Source organism: Lonchura striata, chromosome 9 (genome assembly GCF_046129695.1).
Source record: "Lonchura striata isolate bLonStr1 chromosome 9, bLonStr1.mat, whole genome shotgun sequence".
NCBI lineage: Eukaryota > Metazoa > Chordata > Aves > Passeriformes > Estrildidae > Lonchura > Lonchura striata.
In genome coordinates, this window is record NC_134611.1 from 5,571,586 (window position 1) to 5,588,648 (window position 17,063).

The 17,063-nt window shown below is 49.1% G+C and overlaps 1 protein-coding gene across 2 annotated transcripts in view; it reads right to left on the reverse strand.

Annotated features, from left to right (window-relative positions):
- The window catches only part of DNAJC6 (DnaJ heat shock protein family (Hsp40) member C6), a 43,918-nt gene that overhangs the window by 13,090 nt on the left and 13,765 nt on the right, over window positions 1-17,063 (reverse strand). For both annotated transcript variants that reach the window (XM_077785309.1, XM_021535576.3), the window contains 7 exons: window positions 8,697-8,847; window positions 7,904-7,953; window positions 7,659-7,807; window positions 4,138-4,260; window positions 2,078-2,211; window positions 1,104-1,298; window positions 28-145 (listed from right to left, as the gene is read on the reverse strand). In XM_077785309.1, coding sequence (XP_077641435.1) covers window positions 28-145; window positions 1,104-1,298; window positions 2,078-2,211; window positions 4,138-4,260; window positions 7,659-7,807; window positions 7,904-7,953; window positions 8,697-8,847 — 920 coding nt within the window. The remainder of the gene's footprint in view (window positions 1-27; window positions 146-1,103; window positions 1,299-2,077; window positions 2,212-4,137; window positions 4,261-7,658; window positions 7,808-7,903; window positions 7,954-8,696; window positions 8,848-17,063) is intronic.

Here is a 17,063-nt window from a genome sequence, read left to right on the forward strand (position 1 = left end):
CGCAAGAGAAGTGAAACCAGCTCCTACTTTGGCTTGGAGGCGTCCCCCGATGGTCGATCTCATGTGGTAGACAGAGACAACAACATCTCCATGGACAGTGGCTCCCAGTGGGATCAGCACCTTCCCTTCCTGCACACGGTATTCTCTTGGAGGGGAAGAAAAGCCAGGATTAAGCTCCCTTCCACCATGTGTCCACATCAAAGCTCTCACCTCCTTCAGGACAAGCAAGGAGGAGCATTCAGTGTTCTGCTTGGTTAGAACAAGAATATTCCACAGGGGAAACCAACAGAGCACTGGATTATCTCTGGGCAGGTATCCCACTTCCTGCCAACCTCAGATCCTGATGTCTGTGCAGTTATCCCATCCCTGCCAACTTCAGATCCTGATGTCTGTGGTTATCCCATCCCTGCCAACTTCAGATCCTGATGTCTGTGGTTATTCCATCCCTACCAACCTCAGATCCTGATGTCTGTGGTTATCCCATCCCTACCAACATCAGATCCTGATGTCTGTGATTATCCCATCCCTACCAACATCAGATCCTGATGCCTGTGGTTATCCCACTTCCTGCCAACCTCAGATCCTGATGTCTGTGATTATCCCATCCCTACCAACCTCAGGTCCTGATGTCTGTGATTATCCCATCCCTGCCAACCTCAGATCCTGATGTCTGTGCAGTTATCCCACCCCTGCCAAACACAGATCCTGATGTCTGTGGCTATCCCATCCCTGCCAACCTCAGATCCTGATTTCTGTGATTATGCCACTTCCTGCCAACCTCAGATCCTGATGCCTGTGGTTATCCCATCCCTACCAACCTCAGATCCTGAGTTTTGTGATTATCCCACCCCTGCCAACCTCAGATCCTGATGCCTGTGCAGTTATCCCACCCCTGCCAACCTCAGATCCTGATGCCTGTGCAGTTGTCCCATTCCTGCTAACCTCAGACTCCCTCTGGCCATTTATTTCAACCTCAGGCACTAACTCTCAGTGAATATCCTCATTTATCAGCAGCCAGGCAATGACTGCAGCTCAGATAACCCCCAGCAAAGTGGAAGTGGCTGCATGCAGCTCCAGAGGGAGGCAGGGCTCCCAGAACTCACTTCATCCTCTCATACTCCTGGGAAGTGGTGAGGATCCTGGTCTCTCCGCTGAGGATGTCGCAGAAGGGCCGGCAGCCGTTGCGCTGCTTGTTGAAGCAGGGGACGGGGCTGAGGGTGACTGACTTGATCGTGAGTGGTTTGCAGTGGGGGATGACAGGTTTGTCTGCTATTAGGTCACAAATGTACCCTATGTACCTGCAGCAGAGAAAACCAGGGCTGAAATCTCCGTTTCTTTCATTTCACGCTCAAAATCTGCCTCAAAATCCAGCAGCAGTGCCATTCTTTCAGAGGCCCAGGGCTGGAGTTTCCATGTGCTCCAACATCCTTGCAGCTGGCACAGAACTGCACTTGGATGCTGTTTATGTGAGGATGCAGCTGGCACAGAACTGCACTTGGATGCTGTTTTTGTGAGGATGCAGCTGGCACAAAACCTGCACTTGGATGCTGTTTATGTGAGGATGCAGCTGGCACAGAACTGCACTTGCAGTGCTGTTTCTGTGACCCAGAACTGCACTTGCAGTGCTGTTTCTCTGAGGATGCAGCTGGCACACGAGAGGGATTCTCCAGGACCCTGTTAACTACAGGTTCAGCATAGGGTGGTTGGGTTGGAAGGACCTTTAGCAGTGATCTAATCCCACCCTCTGCAATGAGCAGAGACATCTCAAATAACAGAATAATTCAGGTTGGAAGATCTGAAGGTCACTTGCTCTCTGCTCAGAGCAGGAGCAGCTTCACAGCTCTATCTCAGAACTTGGTTTTGTGCTGGGGGTGAGACCCCAGCAGGAATCTCCAAGGAAAGAATTCCCACAGCTGCTCTGGGCAAGCTCTTCCAGCACCTGATCCCCTCCCAGTTCTGAGGAACACTGTGGGATCTCACCCTGGCTGAGCCATGGGGCCAAAGCACACGTGCCAGGTCTTTGGGCAGCTCTGAGCTGGAGGAGTGGAGCTCACAGTGCTGAGCCAGGGTACTGTACCTCCTGTGAGATGGCCACAGTATAATTCCAGGTCTCTTTGTGTTCAGCAGCTGCACAGCAGGGCCAGGATGGGAGAAGAGGTGACAGAAACAGAACATTGCACTGACCAGAACTGCTGAGGCTGCACGGCCGTCCTGGCAAGGAAAGGGGCAGAGAAGAAAAACTGTGAGTATCTGAGAGATCCTTTAAATTCCAGCTCTCCACTCCTCCTGAAATCACAAAATATAATTTATCCAGAAAGACTAGGGTTGAGACCACAAGGTGATGAGTTATTATGAGGTATTTTGGGTTCTGTGTCATTTGTTCAACACCCAGGACTTCAGTGAACAATCCAAACTAAGATAAAACCCAGGGAGAAGCCAAAGCTGAGGGTGGTTTACACTTGTTTGAAAAGCCCACAAGAGCATTTTGGCTGCAAATGTTGGTGTTTCATGGCTGCTCCCCAGCTGTAATTCTATAATTATTTCAAACATAGGCCTGGGAGTGACCACAGGGGTCAGATTGCACCCATCCTACAGCTGCAGGCAGTCCTCTAATAGAAATTTATCCTGGAAAAGGATAAACAAACAAAAAATCCAGCCCCGGGCTCCCTCACCCAAACACCTTCTCAGCTCTGAGCTTACAGATTGCTCCTGATGGGATTTTTTAAGGTGATTCTGGGGGAAAGTTTGCTGAGTCACATTGATCAAAAATGTTGGAAGAGCAGGAGAAAATTAATGTATTCCCAGTGCCCTGGGTTCCTGATATACACCTTCCACTATTCCAGATTGCTTCAAACCCCTTTGAACACCTCCAGGGATGGGGAATCCACAACTCCTCAAAGGCCTCACCACTCTTGCTCCTTGCAATTGGTTTTTTCAGGCCCCCTTTAGTCATTCCAGCCATTTTCTGTAGGATTTTCTGTACTAGAGCTGATTCTGACCCCAAGAACCTGCTGACATGAACAGGCTGTTTGCTTTTTTCAAGTTTAGCCCCTGTCAGTTGTTTCTGGCAAGATCTCTCAGGTTCATATAAACTAAGTGGGTTTCTGCAGCCTTGTTAGAAAGTATTGGAAAGGACTCTTTGTCTTTTATCACGTTATCCTGATGTCCATTGCCCAAAGGACAGGAAAGGAATTGGATTTTCGAGTTGGATTTCCAGGGTTGGAGGCATCAAGTGCATCTTTCTCTCTGTTTGAAGGGAATTTACATCCTGGAGCTGCTGGCTGTGCTGTGAGAGGCAGAAATGCCAGGCTCACATGGGAACCCTGTGCAATTTGGGATCAGTCATTTCCTCCACTCCTCCCAGTTTCTGCTGATCAGGGCTGACAGCCTCCTGGTTTAATTTAGGCTCCAAGAGCAGAGCAAAACTCTGCCTTTGGGCATTGCTGTCAACAGGAAAGGTTGGATGGAGTAAATTAGGAGTGATCAGGATCACACCACCCTCACACAGCACAGCATTGCCCAGTGCTGAATAATCCCTCTGGGGGTTTCCTTCAGCCAGGCCTGACCTCTCCTGATGGCAGGAGGCTTCAACAGTCTCCATTTCACAGCTCGACAGAATTCCCAGCTCTCTGTTTTCTGCCCAATTTCAGCCCCCTTCACTCCAAAGGCTGCATTTTCTTCTGTGACTGCTTGGATTAAAATGCAAATCACAGAATCACAGAATGGTCTGTGCTGGGAGGAACCTTAAAGCCCATCCAGTGCACCCCCTGCTGTAGGCAGGGACACCTCCCACTGTCCCAGGCTGCTCCAACCCCATCCAGCCTGGCCTTGGGCACTGCCAGGGATCCAGGGGGAGCCACAGCTGCTCTGGGCAGCCTGGCTAAGTCACAGCAAGCTGACAGCTTTGGGTGAAATTCAAACCTTTCTCCTGGAGCATGATTTTGACCTCTCTTGCTTTGCATTCCTGCTTCTCATTCAGTGACCCTCTTCCAGCTGAGCTTTGGGTGATGATGTCCCTTCCTCTGGGTCAATGCCATGCCATCCCATCCCTCCTGTTTCAGGAATTGTCCCCATCCTGGCACACAGCCTCCAGACACTCCATGAGCAGCTGTTGCTGGCTGCTGTGGGTGCACTCACCATGCAGTGGATGACACAGACGTTTTTGGGGTTCTGCTGCAGCCAGTTGTGCATGTTCTTGCAGACAGCGTAGAGGTTGTGCAGGCTGGGCGCCTGCCGGACGGGCCAGCTGCACTCAGACACCTGCAGGGATGGCACCACCAAAAAACCACTTTGTGGGAGCACCAAACAAGCCCAGCTCTACTAAATCTCCCTGCCAAGACACCTACTTGTCCTTTACAACCCGGAGTTATGTGCTGGAATCCTACTCCACCTCTCCTCGTGCGTAACTCCGCGCCGTGCCTCCCATGAGTTATGAGGAGGCAGACAAAAAAGCCTTCTCAATGAGATGACATTGGGCTGATGTGTTGTTCCTGACTGCACGTTTTTCAAAATTTACATTTCACATCAGCTTATCTGGAGGGGCTCTTTTAAAATGCTCCAGTCTCGCCTCAATTTCTAAAGCTTTTGTACAATGTGTCCCTAAAAACTGCTCTGATTTGCACAGGGCACTGAGCAGTTGTTGTTCTGAATCCTTCCCTGGCACAGCATTTCCAAGCCCTATGTGACAGATATTAAACTGATGAAAGGGAAAGTTCTGTTAAAAAAAAAGTAATCCTATCTAAGTATGTTAATGTATGAGCCAGAAAATGAATGGCTCCTTAGAGCTGAAACCCCATAAATCTCAAAGAATGTCTGGTTCCTACTCCTCTGTGCTGGTTCTGAGTCAGTCCTTGCAGTCCCAAGCAGCACATCAAATAGCCCTCAACAGACATCTCCCTTTCATCTGGTTTTAATTGAAATATCTTTTTTTAAAAAAGGCATTTCTGGCCAGAAGAAATTTAAAGGAAGAATGTCCCGAGGCTTGTCCTCAGCTGAAGAATTGGTTCTGTCTCTCTCTCAGCTGACATTTGGCTGCTGCTCAATGGGAATGGGGAAGGAAGGAGATGATTTGCCCAGATGTTCTTAGACAGCCACATGATCCCCAGAACTGTTTCATCTCTAAGAGGAAGGAAATGCTCCAGGTTTTATAAAATTTGCACTTCAGGTTCTGTCTGACACCTGCACAACATCTTGGAGCAGAAACAGGCACCCAGATTCCAACCAGAGCCCTGCCAGGCTGTGCCACATCCAACAAGGATCCCAAAGGCTCCCGTGGGATGCAGGGCCAGACCAAGATGGCAAATTCCATTTTTGTCTCCCAGCAAGTTAGATATTTATCTGATAGCATTTTAGGTCTCTGAAAGTTTTGTTCTCCAGAATATCCAAATATGGCTTTGTGTTGTAGAAGCCACTGAACAGATCAAGCAGTGCTCAAAGTTTGGAGAGCAGGGAGTGACCATTCCCAATTTGTCCTCTTCACCTTCTCCTGTCTCCAGAGTTTGTTTCATTCCTTCTGTTGTATGTCCTTGATTTTTCCTGTTAGAATTCCTACAGTGACCCTTCCACTGACAATCCTCAGAGCAGACCTCCCTGCCAAGCATCTGGAAAAGCCATTATCACTTCTCTAGTAAATAATACACATTTCCCACCAGTCCATAATTACATATTTACATTGCCTCTAATTACACATCTGCCTGATGGTTTGCAATTAGGAAATTAAATGTGTGCTTGGTGTTTCTATCAAACAGAACCTCACCAGCACTCAGCACAGACAACCCTGGGGAAAAGCAGCTGGAATTCTCCAGCTCTGGGAATAAGCACTCGGCACTTGTTTGATTTTAATAGCAGGGCAGCAACTGCCAGGAACGTGACCCATGAGGGTCTTTGAGGCTTGGGTTTGTTTCATGTTAGATTTGAGTTCTGTGGTTTGAAACTGCTCTCCTCCCCTCCTGGGGACACAGAGGGGACAATGGAGCACAGCCAGGTCTCTGTCAGAGTCACGCTTCGGGTGGGGTGGAGGGGACCTTAAAGATCATCTTGTTCACACCCTGCTGCCTTCCACTATCCCAGGGTGCTCCCAGCTCTGTCCTTGGACACTTCCAGGTTTGGGGAAAACCTTTCCCAGTGCCTGACCACCCTCGCAGTGCCCTCTCCTCCTCGGCAGGCTGGGCACCTGGGGCTTGCTGACTCACTCAGCCACTCCTAAGGTAGGACACAAATTCACCTCCCTCCTGTGCCACCACGCAGCACAGTGACCCACTTGGATCTTAGGAGCAGAAAGTTTTAAAGAAAGCAGGAACTGAAAAGCTTTTCCTGTGTGTATCTCAGTGCAGCTCTGCTGACATCCTCATCCCAGCAGAAAACTCACTGGGGTTTCACCTCCTTGAGAGCCCTTTAGTATTTTCTGCAAGATATATAAAGCTAAGCCTGGTAATTATTTCATGTATTGTGTTGTTCACATTTCTTTCTCATGAAAAATACTTGGAATCAGGACTTCCCAGCCCGTAAGCTGAAAACACAATATTTTATTAAAAGATCATTTTATTTTCTTCCTGTGTGAGTCAAGGCAATGCTTCCAAAGCACTGAGCTGTCCTTTGAGAGTGACATTAAAAGTCAGTTTGGGATAATTCCAGGGATTCGGGAATTATTGCCTGCTCACACAGCAATAGATCTTTAATGCTGGGCTTCCAGAAGTAAATAAATTTTTCTCCACCCACAAACAGCATCAGTGATGCACCAAAATCAATCAAGAGTGAAGATTCTGAGCTCTTAATATCTCTTAATTAGTCTTCCCTGTTCATTTACTCATATTTAAAGTCTGGTTACTGATGGCCACAGAGAAATTTGCTTCAAGTGTCAGTGAGTGGTTTCTGGTGAACAAAATTACTGAAGATAAATTCAGCTACACCTCAAATTAAAACTAATTTAGGCTTAAATTAGATTCATTTACCCTGACTGAGAGTTAAGCCTGGCAACTGCTGCTGCCTTTTGGGTTGAAGGCATCAAAAAGTTAGAAATTTTTAAAAAACCACAACACCAAAACACAGCACTCCCTTGTGGGAGATGGAAAGAACAGGAAGTTTTCAGGAAGATTAAATCTAATCTTGCATTTCAGCAGCAGCTTTTCATAGAGATTTCCACTAAAAGCCATTAATGAAGCAGAGCCTCTCAGTGCTCCCTGATGCTGCTCTGGTTTTAGAGAGGGAAACTGGGCCAAGCAGTGCAGGTGGCTTTTTAAAGTCACAAGAGACAAAATGCCCCTCAGATCCCATTTCCATCCTGAACTTTTCCTGCATGATTAAAACCCAACTGCAAGAAAATCATCTCCCTCCTTCTATTGGTAATTTCTTCCAAAGGCTTTTCATTTTATTCTTTCCCTGCAGCAGCTCCAACACTGTAGGAGCAGCTGTAAAACCCTGGTTTATTCTTTATTTCCCTGCAGCCCCTCCATGTAATGCCTTTCACTCTCTCAGGCTCCTCACATCAACATTATCCCTGAATTTTCCAGCTCTTTCATCCCTGTGCTCCCAGCTAAAACTCCCCAACCCACCCCAGCAGCTTAAAAACACCTCTAACTCCTAAATCCCCTTAAATTCTGGATACAACAGAAGCTGCTGCCCCTTTCCCTGAGGAATTTGCCCCTGTGGAAGGCACTCACCCTGTTGTGGAACTTGGCACTGCGATAATATTTGGGTGACAAGTTGAACACGGTGTAGTGGTCGGGGTGCCTGGAGTCCAGGAACGTCCTGACATCCTCAATGTGGTTCCTGAAGCCCAGCTCCACGCCCTCAGCAGGAAAAGACATCACTGGCAAGGCAAGGAGAGGCCAGGATCAGTGGGGATGGAGGGAATTCTGGGGTTTGGGGTGTTGCAGGTTGTGTTTCTCCACAGAGCAGTGCTTACCTATGATCCTTGAGGTAATGTAGGAAATGTCCAGCTCTCCCTTGGTGTAACTAAGAGACAAAGCAAGGGACAGAATTTAGGCACTTCAGCAGCACATTAGGAGTGTTTGCCCAAAAAAATCGACTTATCACACGAGGAAAAACCATCTTAAAATTAATTCTTGAGATGCAGACAGTGACCCAGCCTCCCTGTCTCCACATGCAATTAACTGAATACAAAACCTGCAAGAAAGGTCCCTTTTCCCTTTTGTCATTAATTTTTAGTGCCAGTTTCCAGGAGAAATCTCCAGCAGCTTGCACTTTGTAGATCCTCAAACCCTCCCGGGTCTTGCATTAAATTTTCTTAATTTCTTGGAGCTCCTGGTCCCTTGGAAGGGGACAACACCAGGAGAGTCTCCAAAGCAAAGTCACCTCAGCCTCTCTTCCTTTCCAAGATGGATTTAGGGATGGCAACATCAGCAAGCACAGCAGAGATAAAATCAACATTCAACACCAGTGAATAAATAAATATTCAAGTGGTGGTTCACTGGAAGGATCCCACAGGGAATCCTCCAGGAACTGGAGACCAGGTGCTCCACTTTCACAGGCATTGCCCAGATTTCACGATGCTGATGCTCACTATGAAGCTTACATGGTTTTACTTGGGTTTTCCTTGAGGCCAAACCCCAATTATGTGACAGAACTGAAGAAATTATTTGGGATTTTCCCTTCCTTCCTCAATCCCTGTGAGCTGTGCCGTGCTTGTTCAGTGGGACCAGCAGCTCCTGGTTTTTCCTGCTTCAGGTGCACTGTACCTGGCCACAGACTGCATGACCTTGGAGGAGGTATCCTTCAGGGTGTCCTTCAGGTTGTCCTTCAGGTTGCTGAAGAGCCTCCCTGCTCCTCCCTTCACCATGTCCAGCAGGCCTCCCCCATAGCTGGACTCCATGTCTGGTGACGAGGCACCTTCAACACAACAAATCCAACAATTACCACACAAAAAAACCAACAATTAACACAAAAAAACCCAACAATTACCATACAACAAAACCAAAGCCACTATCACTGGTTTGGAACAAACCACAACAACCCCTTTGCTCCACACCAAACACGTCCCCATGAGCTGCTGTGTGCCAGGCATGAGGAAAAATGGTTTTCCTCCTCCAAGGGATGAGGGATGGCTCCTTCCTGCCAGCTGGGCTCAGAGCTCTCAGCACTGTGTGTAGGTTGAGTGTTCAGTCTCAGCACACTGAGGACAACAGGGTAAAAAATCTAAACTGGGGCTTGGAACTGGGTGATCTGAACATCAGCCAGCTGTGCCCAGGTGGCCAAGAGGCCGATGGCACCTGGAATTGGGTGGCAGCAGGAGCAGGACAGGGATTGTCCCCCTGTGCTGGGCTCTGGGGAGGGCACAACTCCAGGGCTTGTCCAGTTCTGGGACCCTCAGGACAAAACTGAGGGGCTGGAGCATGTGCAGGGAAGGGAAAAGGGCTGAGAGAGGGTCTGGAGAACCAGGAGAGGCTGAGGGAGCTGGGAAGGGGCTGGAGAATCCCTGAGGAACCGGGAAGGGTCTGGAGAATCCCTGAGGGAGCTGGGAATGGAGAATCCCTGAGGGAGCTGAGAAGGGAATGGAGAATCCCTGAGGGAGCTGGGAAGGGGCTGGAGAATCCCTGAGGGAGCTGAGGGGGCTGGAGAATCCCTGAGGGAGCCGGGAAGGGAATGGAGAATCCCTGAGGGAGCTGGGAAGGGGCTGGAGAATCCCTGAGGGAGCTGGGAAGGGGCTGGAGGATCCCTGAGGGAGCTGAGGGGGCTGGAGAATCCCTGAGGGAGCTGAGAAGGGAATGGAGAATCCCTGAGGGAGGTGAGGGGGCTGGAGAATCCCTGAGGGAGCTGGGAAAGGGCTGGAGAATCCCTGAGGAGCTGGGAAGGGGCTGGAGAATCCCTGAGGGAGCTGAGGGGGCTGGAGAATCCCTGAGGAGCTGAGGGGGCTCAGCCTGGAGCAAAGGAGGCTCAGGGCCCTTGTGGCTCTCACAGCTCCTGCCAGGAGGGGACAGCCGGGGGGTCGGGCTCTGCTCCAGGAACAGGGACAGGAGGAGAGGGAATGGCCCCAGGCTGGGCCAGGGCAGCTCAGGGTGGACACCAGCAGGAATTTCCCCATGGAAAGTGGGGTCAGACCTTGGAACTGCCCAGGGAGGGTTGGAGTGCCCATCCCTGGAGGTGTCCAGGCCTTCCTGAGTGACAAGGTGGGCATCGGGCACAGCTTGGACTCAATGCTCTGAGGGCTTTTCCAACCTCATTAAGTCTGGGATTCTGTGGTCTTCAAGGTCCCTTCCAACCAAAGCCATCCTATGGTTTGAAGCTCCCTCACCTCCAACCCAACCCAACCTGGCTGATTTTCTTCCCACAACCAAGAACCAACTCAGGAGTGAGAAAAAGACTCTCCCCATCCCCTGGGACATTCCTCACAGGGGCCCCTTCAGGGCCACCCTCCCAGCTGACTGAAGGCTGTCCAACCCAAATTGTTCTACAATTCTGTGATAAAATGATAATTTAACTGCAAAAGCACCCACCACTCTCAGGCAGCCTCACCCATGCTGAGCTACCCATAAATCCTGAAGCTGGAGATTCCATTGGGAAGGTGATGCTACTCTGATCCCCAGCACCTGATCTAGGTCCTAGACTGGTAAATGTAGAGGCCACCTCTTCTCTACACTCTGCTTCAGAACAGAAGATGGATCCTGGAGGTACAGGAATATTTCTTTTGCCAAACTTCCTGTGAGTAGTTAAAAAAAAAAAAAAAAAAGAAAAAAACCAAAAAAAAAAAACCCACCAAACAGGAAAAAGGAAAAAATCAAAGAAGCTTGTTGGCTTCCAAGCATGGACTCTGTGTTTGATCTCCCCTCAAAAAGTTTGTTTTCATGTTATTCTGTGCTGGAAGAGCCAGGGCTGAAAGGAGGAGATGTTCAAAAGGGGCTTTTCAGTTCTGCAGGTCAGCTTTTAAGGGAAAGGAAGGCAGAAAAGTGGTGGCTTGGAACAGGGGAAAGGGGACAAAGGATCAGAGGTTCAACAGCACTGGGCAAATTCTTACAGCTGGAAATGCTGTAGGAGAGCAACAGAAGGGCTCTGAGAGTATGGAAAACTTAAAATCTTTAGAAATCAATCTGAAGATTTAAAAAGTGGAGAGAAGAGGAGAAACAGAGAGGAGACTTTCACTGTATTTCTAAGAGAAGCAGCAGGAATCAATTCCAAGTGTCCTGTGTCCCCTAGAGCAGAGAATCAGAAAGGATGGCTGAGCAAGAAATGGCTTCCACTGCCATGGGAAGGAATTGTTCCCTGGAAGGATGGGAAAGCCCTGGAATAGAATTCCCAGAGCAGCTGTTGCTGCCTCTGGATCTCTGGAAGTGTCCAAGGACCATTCTGTATTGAGAATAAACCTCCAGCAGTCACCAATCCCAGAATCCCAGAATCCCAGAATCCCAGAATCACTGGGTTGGAAGAAACCTTCAGGTCTCTTCCTTCAAGATCATCGACTCCAACCCAGCCCTAACACCTCAACTAAACCCTGGCACCCAGTGCCACATCCAGGCTTTTTTTAAACACCATTCCAGAACTTTATCACTCTTTCTGGAAAAAAAAAATTTCCTAACATCCAACCTAAATTTCCCTTGGTGCAGCTTAAAACTGTGTCCCCTGGTTCTGTCAGTGCTGCCTGAGACAGAGCCCAGCCCCACCTGAGCACAGCCACCTTCCAGGAGTTGTTGTGAGTGATAAGGAAATACCAAATAAAGCAACAACCTCCTTCCAAAACTGAAATATGCCAGGTGGGAGCATTCCTGCCATGGTCCACCCTCAGCAGTGAGAGTTCAGCTGAGGGAGGCTCTGCTGACAGCACCAGCCTGGTGTTGGGCAGGATGGGAGATGGAGAGTGTGGAAATCCTAATTAAAGCACTGAAGTGCTAATTTTACAGAGGATCAGGAGATGGATGTGCAGGAGAACTTCTCCTCCCAAGGCAGAGAGAGCTTTGGAAGAGAACAGTGATCCAGGAGAGCTCAGAGGGATGTGCTCAGTACTGGAGCAGCTGAGGGTGGCAAAACCATCATTGTCTGGATTAGCCAGGCCAGGAAACTCATTCCTATCCAGAGAGAGGGAAAGAAACCACAAATCCAGGAGGGAAATAACCCCTCCTTCTGTCCCCTGCAGTGCCACAAGCAGTGTTTGTGCTTATTCTCAAAAACCAAACACATTCAGACCAATCCTGCTTTAAATGTGGCGTTTTGGAGGCAGAAATGGGAGAACGGAACAGTGTGACCTCGAGTGATGGGGACATTTTGGCACCTGCAGCCAGAAGTGCCCCAGAGTGACCAGCAACAGAGGGTCACACCCCGCCACCAGCTGAGGGAGGTGGCAGAATTCCAGATTTGGAATCTTGCCCTGCAAAATCTGCGCTGCTGGAAGTCCTGTCTGCCTGGGGAGGTCCCTGAGCAGCCCCCCCAGACAAGGCAGGAACCTTCCCAAGCACAGCCTGGATTCAGCTCTCCTGAGAGCCCAGGGGGAAGCATTCCAGACTCTGCCAGTCTGGGTATTTATGCTGATGAGGCAACTCTGAGCCTGAGAGAGAGGAGGTGGAAGCGAGACTGGAAATTGAGGCTCGGCAGAGAAGTGCTGCCTTTCCAGGTTACTTAGCAGGAGTGAACAGACCCTTTTTACCTGGAAAGGGCAGACAAAAGCAGATATGAAACCATAGGAAAGGAAGCAGGTTTCGCTCAGTCTGCCCAGATTTTTTGTAGCAATGTCAAATGAAGGGTTTGGTTTTTTGGGGTTTTTTTTTTTTTTTTTTTTTTTTTTTTTTTTTTTCTCAGGGAGCTGCTGCCTGTAATTTCGGTAAGGATGGAGTGAGGAAGGATCTAAATATTCCCTGTTCCTCATCATGGGATCACAGAATGGTTTGGGATATGAAAAACCATCTCATTCCAGCTCCCCATTCCACGTAGGAAACCATTAAAGCTTCATCTCCCACCTTCCCAAAAAAAAAAGAGGTTTGGGAGTTTTAAATCCCCTCTGAATTCTCTTCCAATGGAACCACAAGAGCCTGGCACTACAATGGGAAAAAAAATTTGTTTGTTCCTGTGTTTGTGTCCCAAATTCCCCATTTCTAAATGTTTTTTTCTGCTTGTTGCAGCCTTCTTCCTCCCCACAATATTTTTTGTGGGGGAAAGAAAGGGTTTTTGCTTGTTTTATCCCCTAAGATAAAGGTGGAGGCTGCCCTGTGCCTGGACAGAAACAGCCCTTTTAAAGTTCCCTGCCCTGAAAGGAGTCGAGCCACTGTTGTTGTGGCTTCAGCAACAAAGCCTGGATTGTTTTTAAGGAACACCCAGCAAAAAAAAAAAAAAAAGCTGCTTTTTGTGCCTCTCCCCCCCAGCAGCCAGCAGAGCTCACGTTCCTCCCCCAGCCAGCTCTCCCAGCAAAGCCTGCCTCATGTGGGACGTGCTTTCCCACCAGCCTGCAGGAGGAAAGCCAGGCTGCTACAACTCCAGCATCACCCTGACATGATTTCCACTCCTGGAAGTGTCTGCAGGAGAGGAGGAGCAGCCCTGGAGCAGAAATTCCTGCAACAGCAGGGCTGGAGCATCCTTTAAAGGTTTTCTCATGGGTGGAGGAGTGTTGGGTGCAGAGCAGAGAACCCACATCTCTGGGTACCCTCAGCATTCCCAGCTCCTGCTGTTCCCCACATTCCCTCTTTCAGAGGATTGCAAAGAGGAATTTCACCTTCCCTGCCCAGGGGAAGGGTGGCAGGAGCTCCTAAAAGCAAATCTCTGGGCAGTGGCTCTTCTGCACCCAGTGATAATCAATACCTGAGATACAATCAAAATCAATATCAGAGATCTGAGCCCTGCCAGCTGGGCTTGGAACAACCTGGGATGGTGGAATGTCCCTGCCCATGGCAGGGCTTGGGTTGAGGTGGGCTTTAAACTCCCTCCCAACCCAAATCTCCTGTGATTCTCTGGTTCTAACTGTGTTTTGAGGGCACAAAATCACATCCTGAAACCCAGACCTTCCTTCCAGCACATATTCTTCATCTGGACAGCTGAGCTTTACCACCTTTAAGCCAAGACTAAACCATCAATGCTGTTACAGGCACTTGTCTTTGATCAGACACATCCCAAGTGTCAGAATTACACCAATTTTTCAACAGTCACTGGGTGATGGTTTGGGAGAGAAATCACCACCAGCAGAGGCAACTGAAACAGTGATAAAGGGGCATTCACAGGGAACACCTACAGAAATTACTTGGGAAGTTCCTTGGACCCACACAGATCCTAAACACTGATTATTTTTTATCTAATTTTTTGCTACCAGTCCCATCTGTCCCCTCCTCCTCCTCCACTGTCCCAGATTCCTGGTAGAGTTAGGTTCCCTACGAGGCTGAGCACAGATATCTTTAAGTGTTATTCCATAAAAATAAGCAGCAAAGCACGTGCAGACTGCAGGACTGTAGCAGCAGAAGAGGCTCTGCTCATTTGATAAAACCAGTGCTGAGACCCCCAAGCCCAGGTTTTATTAATCCTAACACTTTCACGGTCCCAGGCTGCTCCAAACCCCACCCTGGGACACTTCCAGGGATCCAGGGGCAACCACAGCTTCTCTGGGCACCCTGTGCCAGGGCCTCCCCACCCTCCCAGCCAGGAATTCCTTCCCAATATCCCATCCAACCCTTCCCTCTGGGATTTTCCAGATATTCCCCCTTCTCCTGTCACTCCAGGTCATCATCCAAAGGGTAAAGCCAGAATAATTCTCTCCTAAGCCAATCCTAATTGTCTCCTAAGACAATCATGAGGCACAGAAGCATCCCCAGCACCAAGATATCTCCAATAATTTACTCAGCTGAGCAGGGAGTTGTTGCTTATGAGGTTGTTGTTTGGGGTTTCTTTACTGCAGATTTCCAGCAGTTTACTGGTACTGCCCCATCCAGGCCTTTTGCCTGGAGGAGATGGAAAAATGCCTCAAAACAGGGTAGGTTTAGGTTGGACAGTGGGAAAATTTCTTCCCCAAAAGTGTTGTTGAGCCCAGGCAGGAGACATCCCTGGAAGGAGTTAAAAGACCATTTTAAAGATGGTCTGAGAGGGCTTTTCCAACCTGAGCAATTCCATAATTCTGTGTTTCTGTTGGACAACAAAGGATCCCTGACCTCCTGTGGGAAACACTCAGAGCCTCTGGCAGCAAACTTTGGGGTAAAGAACTCAAGAACCTCTTTTTGTGCTTTGCTGGGATAAAATTCCAGACCTAACATTGCATGAACTTTTCATCCGAAGGTTTATTTGAGGCTGCTTAAATGTAAACCTCATGGAAAGTTGAAGAATTGAGGTATTTCTGCTTTTGCTCCAGAAATGGAAACAGAGGAGCGCAGCTTGCCTAAAAAACGTGGAGGATTTCTACAAAGAGGGAGTTTTACTCTGTGTTTTTTTAGCAGAATAGTAATATTGAGAGGGGAGGGGGGGGATTACCACCCAGTACCCATCAAATTTGTTTCATTTGTTAAAAATTTCCCCTCGTGAATCTCATCTTCAGCGAGGCCCGACAGCACAGAATATGAAATCTGTCTTTGAAGTTGATCGACATTCTCTCTGCTTCTCCCCCCTGTCAAAACAACAGAAAAAAGACAAGACTCCTGCCAACACCCAATCGTTCAAGTGTCCAAAACACACCAAGCAAACAAAGGAGCCATTAAACAGAACCTCCCCGTTTGAAAACGCAGCGAGGGGGGAACACAGGACAACATTGTCAGGCCAGGCCTTTGTCCCCGTGCCAGTGACATGGAGATGTCTCTCTTCTGACTCAGAGAAAAGGAATCACCAGAGCACAAGACATTATGTTTGCAAGTGTAAAACAGCTCAAGAAATCTCAATTTCACCACTTGCAGTTTCTTTCAGAGGCTTTTTCTTCATGGTTACTCTGCCTGAGGAAGCACAGAGCACAAGCAAGTCCATGCCCTAGCTCTTTAAAAGCCCTTTTCTATCTTATCTAGATTATAAACACTACAGAACAGCACAGAAAGGGTTTTTTCCCTTTCATAACAACTATCCTTGCTGCTACTTTTGCATCTTATTTCCTAGAACCTTTTCTTTCAACGCTCAGCCAGCTGCTAAGAAAGCAGAATTGAATGCCACAGCAAAAACCCAAATAAATTGGCTTCTTCAAAATTCTGCCTGGTTCTCATCTTGAGAGCACTTGCAGCAACTTAAAGAAAGAGAGACAGAAGCAGCTCTGGGTAATGCTTTTCTTGGAATCTGGTTTTTGAGCTCATGGTGTTTTGTGTCCTGTGAGGTTCAGCCCAGGTCTCCCTTTGAACCTCCCCTCCTCCATTTCCCAGCCTCCATCCCAAGTCTGGGGCATTTGGAGAAACAACAGGAGCACAGAGACCCCACTGGAGTTGTGTGCTGTGATCCTGAATCATTCCACAGAATTTCCCAGCACACAGATCTCCCATCCCTGTGCTTGGGATGGTCCAAGGGGGGCCCTGGAGCTGCTGCAGGGCTGGAGCCCCTCTGGAGCCAGGCTGGGAGAGCTGGGGGGGCTCCCTGGAGAGGAGAAGGATCCAGGGAGAGCTCAGAGCCCCTGGGAATGTTCCCCTGGAGAAGAGAAGGATCCAGGGAGAGCTCAGAGCCCCTGGGAATGTTCCCCTGGAGAGGAGAAGGATCCAGGGAGAGCTCAGAGCCCCTGGGAATGTTCCCCTGGAGAGGAGAAGGATCCAGGGAGAGCTCAGAGCCCCTGGGAATGTTCCCCTGGAGAGGAGAAGGATCCAGGGAGAGCTCAGAGCCCCTGGGAATGTTCCCCTGGAGAGGAGAAGGATCCAGGGAGAGCTCAGAGCCCCTGGGAATGTTCCCCTGGAGAGGAGAAGGATCCAGGGAGAGCTCAGAGCCCCTGGGAATGTTCCCCTGGAGAGGAGAAGGATCCAGGGAGAGCTCAGAGCCCCTGGGAATGTTCCCCTGGAGAGGAGAAGGATCCAGGGAGAGCTCAGAGCCCCTGGGAATGTTCCCCTGGAGAGGAGAAGGATCCAGGGAGAGCTCAGAGCCCCTGGGAATGTTCCCCTGGAGAGGAGAAGGATCCAGGGAGAGCTCAGAGCCCCTGGCAGGGCCTGGAGGAGCTCCAGGAGAGCTGGAGAGGGGCTGGGGACAAGGCAGGG